Source organism: Lissotriton helveticus, chromosome 11 (assembly GCF_964261635.1).
Source record: "Lissotriton helveticus chromosome 11, aLisHel1.1, whole genome shotgun sequence".
NCBI lineage: Eukaryota > Metazoa > Chordata > Amphibia > Caudata > Salamandridae > Lissotriton > Lissotriton helveticus.
This window is the reverse complement of record NC_136072.1, coordinates 1,099,157,322-1,099,174,306: the sequence shown is the minus strand read 5'-3', so window position 1 is coordinate 1,099,174,306 and position 16,985 is coordinate 1,099,157,322. Positions and strand designations below refer to the sequence as shown.

Here is a 16,985-nt window from a genome sequence, read left to right as displayed (position 1 = left end):
ACGCCCACGCAAGACCTAAAAATAAGTATTCCATAATTTACATGTGTAAAGACAATCAAATAATTAATAAATAATTACCGTATTTTCTGGCGTATAAGACGACTGGGCGTATAAGACGACCCCCTAGTTTTCCTTTTAAAATATAGGGTTTGGGCTATATTCGCTTGCTTATTAAATGACACCGGCGTATAAGACGACCCCCAACTTTTGAAAAGATTTTCAAGGGTTAAAAAGTCGTCTTATACGCCAGAAAATACGGTAATTGTTAATTCATTATTAACCTGATTTACTTCCCAACCTAGACCCCTACAAACCTAGCATCCCTGCAACTAAAAATAAGTCAAATAAATCAGTATTCGATAAATCATGTAATTAAGAATAAATTAAATAATAAATTAACATTGTTAATCACTTGATTAACTTGCCGTCCTATACCCCTACAAACCTAACAGCCCACAAAAAACATAATGAAAATAAATCAGTATTACAGGATTTAAAATATACAATTAAATAAAATGTATTAAATAATTCTTAATTATTACCTAATTAACCCCTTCGGTGCGTCGGATGGCCAGGGGCCATCCGACACACCAGTGCTCATGTGCGTCGGACTACCCCCGGCCGTCCTAGCACATTGCAAAGGGAATCCCTCTGGTGCAGGAACCAGAGGGATTCCCTTTCACCCCCAACAGCCCCGGGAGACATGGAAGAGCTTCCCCACCTCCAGGGGCTGCAGCTTTGGTTTCCCTGAAATGACTATCAGCGCGCACGTTGCACTGACGTCATTTCAGTGAAACTGAAATGAGCCAAGAGGCTCATTCCAGTTTCACTTTCTACGTGCTCAGGCACTACCGCAGCCCCCTGAGCATGTAGAAAGACTAAAGAGGTATCACTGGAAAGGGGAGAATCTCCCCTTCCCTAGTGAATCCCTGCTTGGGGTTCGCCCCAGGAGGGCGATCCCCAAGGAGGGATCCACCACAAAATTGGTGTCTTTCTGCCTCCCCTCCCCCGAGGAGGCAGAAAGCCCACTAAAAACCAGGGATTATTTAATGGCAATTTCAATTAGGGGTGGGGGCTGCCCAAAAGAAGGGGTGTAAAATGCCCCCACACCCCTGGCAAAAATAAGTATTTCTGCCCAGCTGGGGGGCAGATGGGGGCAGTAGCCCTCTAGATACCAGGGATTATTTAATGCCAATTTGAATTAGTGGTGGGGGCGGCCTATATGGGCATGCCAATTTCCCTACCCCACCGCAAAAGTACAGTCTTTCTGCCCCCCCCTCCCAGGGGGGCGAAAGTCCACTAGAAACCAGGGATTTTGTTTCAAATGCTAATTAGGGGTGGGGGCTGTCCAATATGGGCCTGCCAATGCCCCTAACCCCTGTCGCAAAATCACAGTCTTTATGCCCCCTTGGGGGGGCAGATGGGGGCTATAGCCCACTAGACATCAGGTTTTTTTTCTCCAATGAATTTAGGGGTGGGAGATGCCCAAGATGGGCCTGCCAAAGCCCCCACCCCTCCCCCCACAAAATTCAGAAAGCACCCTAGATGCCAGGGAGTCTTTTTTTTATAAGCCTGGGGCGGGGGCTGCCCAGAATGGGCATGCAAATGCCCCCACCCCACCCCCCAAAGAAAACAAAACTTTAAGCCCCCCCCGAGGAGGCAGATGGGGGTAATAAATGTGAGGAAAATGTGTATTTTAAAAAAAGTTTGAGATATGCAAGGGATTCTGGGTAACAGTACCTGGTGAGAGCCAGACAAGTCACCACATCCAGTATTCCCCTGGGTGTCTAGTTTTCAAAAATGTATAGGGTTGCTAGGTTTCCCTAGGTGCCGGCAGAGCTAGGGTTCAAAATCGACAGCTGGACACTTTGCAAAAAAAGGGTCAGTTTTCACTGTGAAAATGTGGTGTGTCCATGTGGCGTTTTGGGCCGTTTCCTGTCGCAGGCACTAGGCCTACCCACACAAGTGGGGGGTCATTTTTCTTTGAGGAATGCTGGGTGGGTGAAATTTTGTGGATCCACGCAGATTCCAGATCCTTCCACCACAGAAATATGAGGATTTTTTTTTTTTTTTTTACAAAGTTTAAAGTTTGCAAGGGATTCTGGGTAACAGAACCTGATGAGAGCCAGACAAGTCCGTCCTGGATTCCCCTGGGTGTCTAGTTTTAAAAAATGTATAGGTTTGCTAGGTTCCCTGAGGTGCCGGCTGAGCTAGGGTTCAAAATCTGCAGCTAGGCAATTTGCAAAAAAACAGTCAGTTTTCACTATAAAAATGAAGTGTGTCCACATTGCTTTTTGAGCAGTTTCCTGCCGCGGGCACTAGGCCTGGCCTACCCACACAAGTGAGGTTCCATTTTTATCGGTAGACTAAGGGTAACGCAGAATTGTAGAGCAACTGTTATTACCTATTGACTTTCGATGCATTTCTGCCTTCCAAATGAGACAATGTGTAAAAAAGAAGTCACTTTGAAAAATGCCCTATAATTCTCATGCTAGTAAGGGTACTCACAATTTCAGAAATGTGCAAATAGCTGCTGTTTCTAACATCTATGGACCAGATGTAGGTAATCCTAATTGACCTATTCTTAAATACCGAATTTTACTGATTCGGTATTTAAGAATAGGTAAATGGGATGTAGATCATTTTTTGGTAAAAATTACCGAATCGGTAATATTCGGTAATTTAGAATCGGTCTTTACCGAATCGGTAAATACCAATTCAGTAATTCCCATTAATTCCTATGGGCCTGGAGGCCCATAGAAATGAATGGGAATTACCGATTCTGTAAATACCGAATCGGTAATAGGGGGAACCCTTTCAAGGGTGGCAGGGTGTCACATTGACACCCTGTTGCACCCCTGAATAGTGCATGGGTGCACGTGGCACACGTATGTCTGCCACATGGCACTGAATAAAAAGCAAAAAAATTGATTTTTAAAAGGAATTCGTTATTTACCACCAACTAATAGTTGGTGGTAAATAACGAATCCTTAAATGTAAGAAGCACTCACTTGAGTGCTCCCTACATTACAGATTCAGTAAAATACCGAATCCTGAAATGTGGCCTCCTACATCTGAAAAGCCTAATAATTCGGTAATTTCGGCCGTTACCGACCGGTATTAGGCTTCCTACATCTGGCCCTATATCTTGTTCCAATTTCAGAATTACATAGGTGTCTTTCTTCCCGACTTTTCACTGTATATATTTTTCCAAATGAATTGCTACATACCCAGTAGATAATAAAAAAACATTGCAAGATGCTGCTCAGTTATTGGCACTGGGTTTGTCGGGTTCTTGGTGAACCTAATCCCCACAACCAGAAAGGTCCATCAGATGTAACGGTATATTGCTTTTAAACATCTGTCCTAGTTAGAAGAAGTTACAGATGAATTTTCCCTATTTTCAACAGTTAGTTTCTATAAAGAAACTTTAAAGGATCTAGACAAATGAATGAACCCTTGCTGAATTCAGAATTTTTTCTACTTTTCTAAAATGTATAGCTTTGCAGGATCCATTATTGCTTTCATACCCGTTTCTACTATTAACTAGAAGAAAGTTGAAAGCACAAAAAATAGCAAAAATAGGCTGTCCCAGTAAATAAATGTTGGTTTTCTGACAAAAGTTTCTCAGTCCCTGAAAGCTGGGAAAATGGTGATTTCAGCCCCACAAACCCTTTGTTGATACATGTGGTATTTGCAGAGTGTGATCCAAGCTGACAAGCAGCCGAATACTGTAGAGGCAAAAGCAGAGATAAGTCAATGAGTGCTCATGGTGAGCAAAGGGACAATGGATTTAACCCAGATATCGACTGGGGATGAATGTTTGATTTGTTCAGCATTTTGCAGCATTTTTCTACCATTGCAAGGTCACCCAAGAGGAGAAGATATACTGGACAACATGTGCAACTACTTTGAAATACATCACATCCCATTGAACACTCATGCCAACATCACAATCGATGGGGCTTCTGCCATGGTAGGCTATGGCAGAGACTTTGTATCTCTGCTTAAAAAGAAGCTCATCAGGCCGACTGTGATGGAGTATCACTGCATTATTCACCATGAAGGTTTGTGTACAGAATGAAGGCATAGAGAACTAAATAACATCCTAAAACTTACAGTGGAAATTGTTAATTTTACTTGTGCCAAAGCCCTTAGCTATTGACTAATTAAAGCAGTGCTGCAGGATTCCGAAGCTGAATATGCAGACCTCTTGATGCACACTGACGTGCGATGGCTGAGCAAAAGGAAATATTCTGATGCTTTTCATCTCTTTGCTTCCTGTAATTGAACATTTTGTTGACAGTAGAGGTCAATCATTCCCAGAACTAAAGGATGGGAAATGGCTTATAATGCTCCATTTTCTTTCAGATCTATTCACACACTTCAGTGCTCTCAATTTGATGCTGCAAGGCAAACAACTGCTTGTGTGCTCTATGATGAATGATATTTACTCTTTTGAAAGTAAGCTTGCTCTATTTAAAGAACAACTGGGTGATGCGGACTTCCCAAAACTGTTGGCTGTGACTCAATTCAGAGCCCTCCCCCTCTGTCCAGGCTGGTTGAAAACCCTTGGATGGTGAATGCACAAAATCTTGACGTTGTTGAACTTACTGGCATGAAAGTGGCCCAAGCTGAAATTGAGCGGATTAAAATGCAGTACAGTTCAGCTCTCAAAGCATCTTTTTTGTGGCAGGCACCAGAAGAATTCTGGAAAAGTTTGCCTTCTGACAAATTATCTCTCCGTTTTTTCAGTGGCCCAGAAAGTCATTTGTATATTTGGGTCAACATATGTTTGTGAAAGTTTGTTTTCCCTGATTGGAGTGTTTAACAGTAAACTCATAAATAAGCTTCCAGACTTACATCTGAATCTGCTTTTAAGGCTTGCCGTTTCAGACTACAGGACACTAATAGGAGACATGATGTGTAATATAAGTTCCTAGTATATCTGTCTTTAACTTACCTATTTTTCGGACTCATTTAAACCTACGCTGCATTGGTCCTGTGCTGAATATCCAGTGAATGGGAATTACCATGCAATGCCTCTTAAGATTGCTATTGTCTAATAATAAAAATGTAGTATCAAAATGTCCTCCTTGTAGCTTTGTAGTTACATCTGCTATCGAAATACAGCATTGTCTAGTAATGTTTTTAAACGGTGGTGATTTTGTTTTACTCTAGCTCCAACACCATGCGTCCCGTCGGCCCATCAGTGCGGCCCTGTAATTTTAGCCCCTGAGAGAAAGTTTTTGAGTATCCATGCTTAAGGGACACTAGGTAGACATTGCTGCATTAGTTTTACGTGACTAGTGGGCTGGAGAGAAGGAAATGAAATACCTTAATGTATATAATACATTTGCAAAACAGCATTTCCATAACTGTGCCTGATTGTGCATTGTGTAAGAATGGTTCACTGATCCAGTTTCATATAAACGGTTAGTAAAAATTAAAAGTGTGTTGAATCTTTCTTGATATACATGCATAAATCTTTAAACATACAAACGTTTACAAGTAAACTTCATTTGGAAATGTAAAATCAGAACATATACTGGCATAGATACACATGTTTAGAGCTGCTAGTATTTCATCAGTTAAGTGAAGGGAAAAAGTAACAAAGATGGAAGAGCAAAGTACTACCTTCCTATATCACAGGTCCAACTCCCCTGCCCGAAGCACATTTCAGTTAGAATCAGGTCAATCTCAGACGGTGTGGTTATGCTATTTTCTGTACCAATACCTGCCTGTGCCTAGGCTCTGCTGTTCAAACCCTGTAATAGTAGGAGTTAATACGGGTGCTGCACATGGCCATTTGGCTCACCCTATCATCCAAAAATTAAAGCTCCTAGCATACGTTATTCATGTTAATGTTTGCAGTTATTCAGGGAATCACAGCATAGCCACAATAGCAGAAGATTTGACTACAAGCCCACCTGTTGCCTATTTCTTGTCTACTGTTTACATTCTGACGCCACAAAGGTCCAAATCACAAGGTTTCACTACAAAGGCCCAAATCACAACTGGTTCCTCTTTAAACTGTGACACTGTGGTGTGTAGTATTAGCAAAGTCTGGTAAATACCTCATAATCCCAGTGCAAGCTTGACAACAGTGTAGAACATATGTAGTTTGGTGACTCCATATGTACCAGGCACTTTCCTCTTTGTACATTTTGGCAGGTTTGACCTGCACAAATTGATCTGGAGAAAATTACAGGGGTGTGGTAAACTCTACATTACTTGGAATTCCAATCCGGGTACCAAAATGGGTTTTCAGAGGGTTCAGAATTTTACAGCCTACTTGTGAATGGACCCACCCCCCATTCTTGAGCAACACTCTTGTTTCAGTGGTGTTAGTGTGTCCTCATTTCAGCTGCAGGAGGCAACAGATCACGTGATCAAGAGCATCTTCACCTTATAATCACACACAGCCCATGAAGGTACCTTTTTGACCGCCTAAGGGCAGAGTTGCCAGGCCGCTGCTTCCGCAAGATGAACGGTGCCATCAGTGTCCCTGCATACATCGCGTGGAGCCCTCCGGGAGTGCTGCCTGGCTGTCAGGAAATCACAAGGACAGCCACGTCTGTAACATTTACAAGGAAAGATGGCAACAAATGAAACGTGGTCAAAGCAAGGTCACCAGACAAAAACTGTGAACCATACAAAAAGATTACAACACATGGTCTATAGCAAAAGCAAGGAAATAGAACAAGAGCATGCCTCTTAGTCTCAATCAGACAACGATATTCTTCAAGAGCAGTTATAGGACATTAGATCTATAGTCAAGAAACAGTGCAATACATTTAATACATCTGAACAGTGCAATTTTGTTCAACAGTATTTAAAAGGCTATAATACCTCATATTTGCACTAAAACACTCTCCTAGTAGTTTCATTTTATTGTATGAATAGAGTTTTATAGATGAAATCACAGTGAAGGTCCCTAATGCAACAAAATGGTGGTGGTGGCATCTTCTAAGAACTCTCTGACCATACATGCTGTGACTTAACCATTACAATCCTATGTTTGGTAACGCCTCTCCAATCAATATTACCCTGGGTCCCCAGGGGAAGCAACTCACAGATTTTCTCCTAGACAGAATGATTGCACCGCCCAGGAGCAGGGGCGTAACAGAGGCCCCCATAGCCCACGCGGTGCGGGGGGGCCATAGCTCCAAGGGGCCCCCTCGGCACTAAACTCTGGCCGGGAGAGCTCCTAATTGAGCCCGGAGGGGCCCCCCCTAAGTACCGTGCAGGGAGGCCCCCTCACTTTTCGTTACGCCAGTGCCCAGGAGCATAACAAGGCAACGCCTCATAGGAGCTACGATCAACCTCTTTTCCTGACGTCTAGCAACTTACTGATCACACTAGGCAAAGACGCGCCCCAGGTAAAGTACTCGAACACTCACCACAAGTATCCTGCCAAGCTATGACTAGTTTCAGCAGCATCTCTGAGTTTTGCGGCAGTGCAGGACAAAGAACCCCTGGTTTCGTCCCAGACTCTCATGTTCCTGTTTCTCGAGTGTAGCAGTCATCGTATTGGAGTGTTACTTTATGGCAGAGAGAGGATATCTTCTTTAGGTGCGTTCTAAAACTACTGTATCTCTATCTCATGCCCATGGGTGTGAAATTGATTGTACTTATGATGTTGCTCCTAACAATAACCAGTATCCTACAAATATGGTTTCACCAGGGAGTGTATGGGTGTGGGTAGGTGCCTCAGAACGCTGATGAGCCAGAGATTATATAGAGTGCTTGAAACTCTTGTGAGGAAAACATGAAGCTACCCATGAAAGTATAATACACTGAGTCACAAAGGTTCAGTTAGGAAACCCTATGAGACCCATGTTGTCACTACATTTCTAGGAGGGTAAATCTGCTGGTGATCCCATGTGCTGAAGGACTAGGGACTCCATGGAGTGCTGGAATCCCCCAGGGGAGGAAAACTATATTGTTTGCATGGTGGAGTAATATACTGAGCCCAATTTATTCTAAGGGGCAGTCTTATGGGCTGCTTTTAATGGGAGACTTTAACTGCCATCTTTGTCCGGCATTGGTCAAGGCAAATTCAGATTGGTCACAATGCCCAATGGAGAAGGGGCCGCATTTCTCTCATACTCCCACGGGGTCGGCTCTTGGTCTACTTCGGCTTAAGTATGACTTAGAACATACCATTAACATGATAGACCCACAGTCGGATGGCACACTTCCACCAACTTTTAAGGGTAGGGGTTGCTCATCTATTATAGATTATATTCTGGCTTCGAGATCCCTGATAAATAAAATAATCAGTGCAGGGATAGAATGGAGCAGCTTCAGCGACCACAACCCTCTTGTTTTGGTGCTCTCGTATAGGGTGGGTGCTGGAACCAGAGCCCATCGCACAATTGAGGAGAGGGTCATAGACCAAGGCAGGAGATTGAAATGGTCCAAAATAGACGGGGTAAAGTTTTTTAAAACCTTGGGTGACAAGGGCCTATTGGCCATTAACGATTGTCTAGACTTAGAAGTCCAGGGATCAAGGTTACTGGAAGCATTTGACCAGATCGCTAACCTGATCGATGGCCTACTTAAGTCCAGTGCGCCCCCACGTAACCTGGCTAATCCCCGGTGGTTTGACAAAGACTGCTCTAAGGCACTAAGGGAGTTGAAATGCTGCCTTACGCTAAAACCAAGGGACCCTCAAAAAATTAGGGTGTGCAGAGAAAAATATAAAAAAGAGACCAAAAGGAGGAAACTTGCCCTGCAGGCAGAAGCATGGGCAGATTTAAGAGAGGCAGGGGAAAAAAAGGATCTTGCGGGCTTTTGGAGAATCATTAATAGACCGACTTTTCAAGAAAATGATTCCCCGGATATAGGGGCTAACATCCTCCCGGAGCAGTGGGTCACACACTTTAGGGGTTTATATAACCATGAGCCCGGTACCCCTGTAGAGCCACCGGTAACCCTAAGTCAGGCTTCCCCGGTAGTACTCACTCTTAAGGAGATTACTGCAGGGATGGAGGGTCTGACCAAAAATAAAGCTCCGGGTCCGGACGGGATTCCCCCTGACCTGTTTCTTAGCAATATAGATTTATGGGCCCCTCTGATGACCAGGGTCATAAATACTGCTATCTCTTGTGACCTGCCACCATCTTGGTCAAAAGCAATTATTGTGCCAATTTTTAAAAAGGGCAACAGGGACGACCCCAAGTGTTATCGGCCGATTTCCCTGATTGACGTATCGGCCAAACTTTTGGGTAGGGCAATCCTTAACAGACTGTCCGAGTGGACCGATGAGAATAACATCTTCTCGGACACTCAATACGGGTTTAGGACAGGGAGGTCCACTAGTGACCAATGCCTGAACCTTTACATGCTGACTGCCAAATATACTCTGGCCAGTGATGAACCTATTTATATGGGATTCATGGATTTGGCAGCAGCATTTGACCACGTCAATAGAGGAAAGCTATGGGACTTGATGTCAAGCATGGGGATTGAGAGTGGTTTAATCACCATATTAAGGGAATTGCACAGCAACACCACGGCCAAGGTTCGATTTAACAGGGAGGGAGGATTGTCTGACTCTTTTCCATGTAAGAGCAGAGTCAGACAAGGTTGCATCCTTGCCCCTTTTCTGTTTTCCCTTTATATCAACAACTTGGAGCAGTTTCTTTTGGGTTTAAAGGCAGATTCCCCTAGGGTCGGGCCGAGGCATATCCCTGTCCTGCTTTATGCGGACGACACGGTCTTGCTCGCGCGCACACCGCGAAGCCTACAAATCCTGATAGATGGGTTTGTTAAGTTCATGAGCACCCTGGATCTATCTGTTAACCTGGGTAAATCTTATGTGCTCCTGGCCGGCAAAAAACCTTCCTCTAAATTTACTTATACAATAGGCACCCATATTTTAGAGGAGGTCAAAACGTTCACTTATCTTGGAGTAACCTTCGATGGCGCTTTGCAGTTTAACTCCTTGGTGGCGGAACGTTGTAGCAAAATGATTGCCTCTAATGGGGCAATAGCAGGATACGGCAGGAGGTTAGGTAGATGGAGCCTGGAACAGGTGGTGAATTTGTATTGCTCCGTATCATGCTCCAAAGTAATCTATGGGGCAGAAGTATGGTGCTTTGTGAACACTACTAGAATCCAACAGGAAGAAAACAAATATCTGAAATCTATCCTGAGGGTGCCACCCAGCACCGCTGGAATCATAGCTCATAGGGAGCTAGGGAGGCCATACTTGGATGACCTGTTAAAATTTAGGCCAATTGTGGCCTGGCTAAAAATATGGGTTAATCCAGATGCGCATCTAAGCAGAGAAATTTTATTGGACTGCTTAGATAGGACTAATTGTATGCGCATCCCTTGGCTTAAATATGTGAAAAATACCCTTGAGGAGTTAGGTTTTGGAAACCTCTTCACGAACCCTACAACAATTTCAGCCCAGCACAAGAAACAAGTAGGGGAAATTTTCCTAGAGCGGAAAATCCAATGCAGAGCTGAGGCTGAAAGATTTAAAAAGACTGTGAGGGCTCATAATCTGGTGAAGAGTGTGGAGGGTATGGAGCCTTATCTGTACCTCATGCATAATGCACAGGATAGATTTCTTATGTGCCGTTTTAGACTGAATCTACTTCCTTTTATGTTGGCTTCACCAGCAGGTTTTTCCACGTCAATTGAGCAGAAGGGACCCTGCGGCTGCGACAACAGGTCTCCGCAGGACTCCCTCCATTTTGTTTTGCTTTGTCCCTATTTTTCTATGCCCAGGCGCAGTTTTCTTGTAAATATTTTAAAAAATGCCCAACAGGAACATGCTAGGGATGCATTAGTTTTCTTGCAAAAAGCCTCTGATCCCCTAACCTTGTGTTGTATTATGAATTTTATGAAGGTTGCGGTCCGATTAAGGATGACTCGGGGTTAGGAATGAAAGATTTTGGATTTTCTATTCTAAGTTTATGGATCTGTACATCGGTATTTTTACTTGTGTTAACTCTGTATAAGGATCTTGATTAATGTTTAATAACTTTTTATCAATGTATATATATATATATATGTGCTTTTATGGTGTTTTTTAATCACCGAATAAAGATTCTTAATTGAAATTGATTACTGAGCCCAATTTATTCTAGTCAAAGACAATGTGAGCTCCATACTCTCGCTCCTGCAAGTGAAAATGTACTGTTTCCCCAAGACATACTTCATCAGGAGCATCATCAGGAATGGTCAACTAAAGACCGATCTCCCTGCTCCCATTACTGGCCAAGGCCTTAGAGAAAATCATCAACAGACACCTCACCTAATGCCTCGACGACCACCGGCTCCTCAAAACAACTCAGACTGGTTTCCGCGCCAACTACAACACAGAAATGTCCCCCATTACTGCAACAGATGGCATCTGCATGACTCTGGACAGAGGAGATATGGCTGCCCTCATCCTCCTGGACCATTCTGCAGCATTTGACACAGCCTTCCACCCATCCTCATCCAATGCCTACATGATATCGGAATCTAATGACACACTCGGATGGATCTGCTTCTTCTTGATTGGTAGGACTCAGTCACTAGCCTGGCACTGTACACCTCAGATGCGCGCAACCTCATCTGCGGAGTTCCGGAAGGATCTTCCTGGAGTCCAACCAAACACATATATGATCCCTCTAGCCAGCATCATCCACTCTCACTATATCACCGTCTTCTCCTATGCCGACGACACGCAACTCACCCTCTCCCTTATGGACAAGGCGCCCTGTACCCAGATCAAGTTCAATGTCTGAATCACTGAAATCCGCCCAGTGGTTGGAAACCAACTGTCTAAAGCTAAACACTTACAAGACCGAGACTGATATTTGGAAAGAGCACCTTACCTTGGGACCCCACCTGGTGGCAAACAGAGCCAGTACTGACACCCACCCCACCACCCATGCCAAAATCCTCTGGATCATCATCTACAGCAAACTCAACATGACCGCCCAAGTCAATGCCGTCAACGCCTCATATTTCCATACCCTAAAGAGGTGGAGGAAAACTTTCAAATTGGCTCCCAATCAGCATCCGAAAATCATCACACATGCCCCGTTCACAAGCAAGCTGGACTACGGAAACACCCTCAATACCGGGTTCAACAAAAAACTCACCAAAAGGCTGCAGGCCATTTAGAACTTGGCAGCCAGAATCACTCTCAACCTCCCGCACCACATCCATCACATCACACCTGAAGGAGCTCCACTGGCTCCCCATTCACAAAGGAACACAATTCAGACTCCACACCCACACTTTTAAGTTCCTACATAACACCGGCCCACCATATCTCAACAACTGCATCTGCTTTCACAAACCTTTCAGCCACCTCTGCTCATCTAGACTCCTACTTGCAATAATCCCATGTGTACAGAAAACCAGATTCGGCAGTCGAGCCTTCTTATGCATCGCTCCTAAAGCGTGGAACGACATTCTGCTACATAGGTAGGTAGGTCCTGGTGTCTTCACACTTGGTCTGAGCCTCTACTGCGTTGGACTTCTTCCTGCTTGGGTGCTGCGTCAGACTCACCAGTGAGCAGCAAGATGGAAAACCGGATTCTGTGGGTTCGGTGTCTATGGCTGCAGAGTAGTAGTTCCTCACCACAAGGGAGATCTTTGGTGATTGGTGAAGGGGTGGAGGTGCTCCGGGGTTCTTGGAGGCCTCACAGTTGCAGGACGAGACAGCGCACCATGATGGCCGATTTCTGGAAGCAGCAGGCAGGGTTTCGCGCCAAATTTTTGCAGCAGGTCTTCATTTCTCGGGTCAGCAGCACTTCTTTGTCCATTTCTTCCTTGTGTTCATCAAATCTAAAGTTCAGGGTCCATGAATGCCACCGAAATACTAAATTTAGGGGCGTTAAAGGGAGTGACAGGTAGTAGCCAATGAGCTATGTACCTTTAGGATATCTACACCCTGTAAGCGACCACTTCCTGTGGGAAGGTGCACTAGCCTAGTCCTGATAGGTTAATTCCTGCCATCTCAAGATGGAGGAGTTGGAAAAGTAGTATCCACATCACCTACCCCACCATAGGGGTGGTGCTGGCTGAATGTGGGCACACCCATCTAACGAATTTTCCTGCCTGTCCTGCCAGATGTGGAGCAGGACAGGGGGTTGGCATCTCCTACCATCTGGAGATGCCTGGGTTGCATTTGGCTCTCATCCCATGAGGTCAGAAACATGTCTGGTGGTGAAAGGCTGGCTAAGACTAGTCAGAGACCACACCAGTAGGTTTTCGGGGGACCCTCTAAGGTGACCCCTGTGTGCATTTATTAATATATCCAACAATGGCATCAGTGAGGATTTATTAAGACAAGATGTTTGGTACTAAACATCTTTGGTTACAGTGAAGCCATCATGGAGATAGGAAACTGGTAATGACACGTATCCAACCCACGTACTCTCCCTGTGCACTTACAAGAATAGACTTAAATATGTCACCACATGGGATACGGTGCACTCCGCATTAGGGCTGTAAGGCCTGCAGAAGGGGTGACTTACCTGTGCCTCATGCAGTGTCTGTGGGCATGGCACACAGGGCGGTGTGCCATGTCAAATCTTCAGTTTTCTCTACACCAAGAGACGCAGCCTGCAATGGCAGTGCGAATAGTCTTGGGGGTTCCTATGTTGGCACAATTTGGGGTGCAGCCCTAGCAGACACACCTCAGTCCCAATGCCCTAGGTATCAGGGGTACCAATTACTAGGGACTTATAGGGGTTGCTGCAATTGTGGTACAGTTTCTGGCACTCGGAACCTGGTTAGCAGGGACCCAGTGCACTTTCATTCGAAATCACATCATGCATTAAGCAAAAAGTGTGGGCTAACCAAGTCAAAAGAGACACTTCTCTAAAGGTGAAAAAAAATACTTAAGAATATTTTATTTATTTAGGCATTTGCCTGAGCCTGCTTCTACAGAGTTCAGGATTAAATTGTGCTTTTCATGCACTTCAAATGTTGCATGTAAATGAGGATGGCTTGTAAATGCAACAAATAATCAAATTCATGGTTCTGGGCGATCTTAATTTACAAGTACCAGCAGGCATGAATGTTGATGGGTTAAGTGTCCATTTCTAACCGTTTGCAATTCTTGAGAATAGATTCACTCTGTTGTGAAAACCTTGTTGTGGACACTGGTCTGTTTTTGTCAACTTTCTTTTTCTCATTGAACCTGTCCTGTCGGTGTATTTTATCAATTCTCCTGGACACTTTCTCGAAGCATGCCTTGGGGTACCCGCTCTGTTGGAATGTATTCATCATTTTAATGTTGTTGGTTATACATTCCTGCCGCTTAGATATTATTCTCTTCATCTTTAGGAGCTGGAAATATGTGGTATTTTTTTTATTTCCTGGTAGAAGGATTAGTGATGCAGCATGTTGCTTCTATCCGTGGGTTTCAAGTATAGCTCTGTATGCATCAGGTCAATGCCTTTTTCGAATTCTCACATCAAGATAACCTATAGCCTCATTGTTAATCTTATGTGTGAAAGCACATTATCCTATTTGTTCCAAATTCAAAAGATGTCATCAATGAATCCTAAGTATAACTTGAGACCACTTTTCGGTGGCTTACTTAAAAAGACAAGTTTAGTTTTAAATGTATACATGTAGATATTGGTTTGTGAGGGTGCTTCCCTCAAAGGGGGGTGTAGCTAGCCAGCCAAGATGGCGTACGCAAACTAATATGGCTCTGTGTCCATTCTCCTGTTTTATACTGTTTTATCCCTAAGTAAATAAATGTAATCCGGCTGCAGGCAGGTGTGAGAATCCACTGAATAGATGGAGTGTTGAAGCCAGAGAAGTACGAGAGCCGTGAATCAGAACTCGGCTTTAGAATGTGTTGGGCAGTAGCGGCCCGCACCGATCGCAGGGTCCAGTGGCTGCAACCAAGTATCATATCATTACCGCACCGAGCAGCATACTGGGCGCTGCCCGCAAGTGAGAGGTATGGATTCTGGCGGATAGGCAGACGCAGGGGAGAGAGGCGAGTGCATCGGTGGAGCGGATATTCAAGACTTCTGTGGAAGGTTGAGGCACAGAAGGTGCGCCCAAGCCAGACGACCACTTAACGGAGGCATACGAGACAGGCTCACGGAGCGGACCCTACAGCGAGGCCGTCCCGAAGACACCGGGCAAAGTGAACCACCAAGCCAATGCAAGCAGCAATGTGCTGCGGTAGCGGTGGAGTCTGAGGCGGCTGACCGCACATGAGCGTTGGAGTGGAAGCGCGGTGCGGCAGACCGGTGCTCATGGATCGTTGAAGGTTGCGGCCGCCAAGGGAGAAGGAGGCAGCTGCACGGAGACAACCTGGAAAGGCCAAGTACACCCAGCTGAGCCCCATCAGCCCGACAGTTGGATGTAACCTGGGAATCCCAGTGGGGGCACAGAGGCCTGATAGGGCCTGGGCTGCATCTCAGTGATCCTGGACTGGGCTTGGGGCTCAGATCGGGCCTAGGCCCATGCCTGCTGTTGTATTGACAGCACGGAGAAGGTTAGGCCTTGTCGGGCCTCCCCCCCCTGATGTGAGACATGGGGCACATTTGAGGTATTACTTAACATATGTGGGTGACTGTATGGCATTGTCTGAGAAAAAGTAAGTCATACTGCATCAGGTAGTAAAATACTGCAGCCTATTAAAAATGGGCGGGCCTGGGTGTCTGATCAGGCCTAGGCCTCTCAGCCGTGATACACCCACAGCAGGGAGGTGCTGAGGGTGTGCTAGTGACCCACTATGCAGACAAAGTGTAAATCCCAGACATGAGGATAGTGGTCTGTGCTAGCAACCACACCAAGCAATACTCTATCTAAGCATAGAGGAGAATCAAAGTGCCCCAGCCTGGAAAACCTACTGTGTCAGGTAGATTAGGAAACAAGCATGGTGATGCACACACTGTAGAGTGAGCACCCCCACACAGGTTGGGCCCTGCCAGGGCCTTGTGGCAGCCACCAACGCAGCGTGAATGGTGCTATAGGAAAAAACAGTCTATAATCATTTCCCGCAACATAGCAGAAGACTAGCCTGTTGTAAATCCATGCAGGTAACTGAAAGATCTGCGGGCAGCTGCGGGTAGTACTTCCACACGAATCCTGAGCTGGAACATTCAATCCTACGCCAACAGACATTGTGCTAAGTGCGAACCCTACATGCCTTCGGCGCAAAAACTGTTCGTAGGCCGGCTAAGGTCAAACGTCTCGCAACCATGCACTTAGATGCGGGCAAAGCATCGTACGCAGGGGGCAATAGAATCCGAGAACCTCCACAGGCAGCTCTATGAGCTAAACTGGACTCAGCCGCAGTCGTAAAAATAGAGAATACATTGGATCAAACGTGCACATCCTTGGATTCTAAAATAGACAAAGTCACATCCGACTTCATGCTTAGGAGGGCTGATCATCAAAACTGGCTGACAAAGTTCACACAATGAACTTGCATTATCAAATCTACAGTCAACCACCCACAGCCATGCGGCGGTGCTGCAGGACCTTCTAGATAGAGATAGAGTAAATACTTTGGAGGACAGACTGGAGGACGCAGAAGAGCGCTACCGCCGCAACAATGTCAAAATGGTAGGCTTCCCGGAAGGAGAGGTGGGACAAGACCCGTAGCCTATGTTTAATAGTGGCTATGGGAACTCTTACCGTAAGATGCACTGTCTCCTAAGTTTGTGCTGGAACAAGCCCATAGGGTGTCAGCTCGCAAATCACCACTGGGGGTCAGGCCGCGCCAGCTCCTTTTCAGAATGCTGAACTACAGAGACACAATCCTGAGGGAAATGTGTACACTGGGCGACATCAGGAATTAAGTTATTGGAATAACAACATAGGTAGCAATCCGTTTAGCACCCATGAGCATATAATGGGGATACAATAGTTTTAGAAAGCACCTGAAGGCACTCTTTCTCTGCCTTACCACATCATTTCAAAATGGCAGCTGCTGCACCCATGAAATAGGGACTCACGATGAGCCTCTGAGGGAGGCTAGGTTTTTTTAA

The 16,985-nt window shown here is 45.2% G+C and overlaps 2 protein-coding genes across 2 annotated transcripts in view; one reads left to right on the top strand and one right to left on the bottom strand.

Annotated features, from left to right (window-relative positions):
* Nucleotides 1-6,577, bottom strand: part of GGT1 (gamma-glutamyltransferase 1) — a 784,209-nt gene extending 777,632 nt beyond the window's left edge. The window contains exon 1 of the mRNA XM_078667770.1: nt 6,439-6,577. Within this exon, the coding sequence (XP_078523896.1) occupies nt 6,439-6,518 (80 nt within the window). The 5' untranslated portion in view covers nt 6,519-6,577. The remainder of the gene's footprint in view (nt 1-6,438) is intronic.
* The window catches only part of LRRC75B (leucine rich repeat containing 75B), a 204,650-nt gene that overhangs the window by 136,620 nt on the left and 51,045 nt on the right, over nt 1-16,985 (top strand). The gene's annotated exons all lie outside the window — the stretch shown is intronic.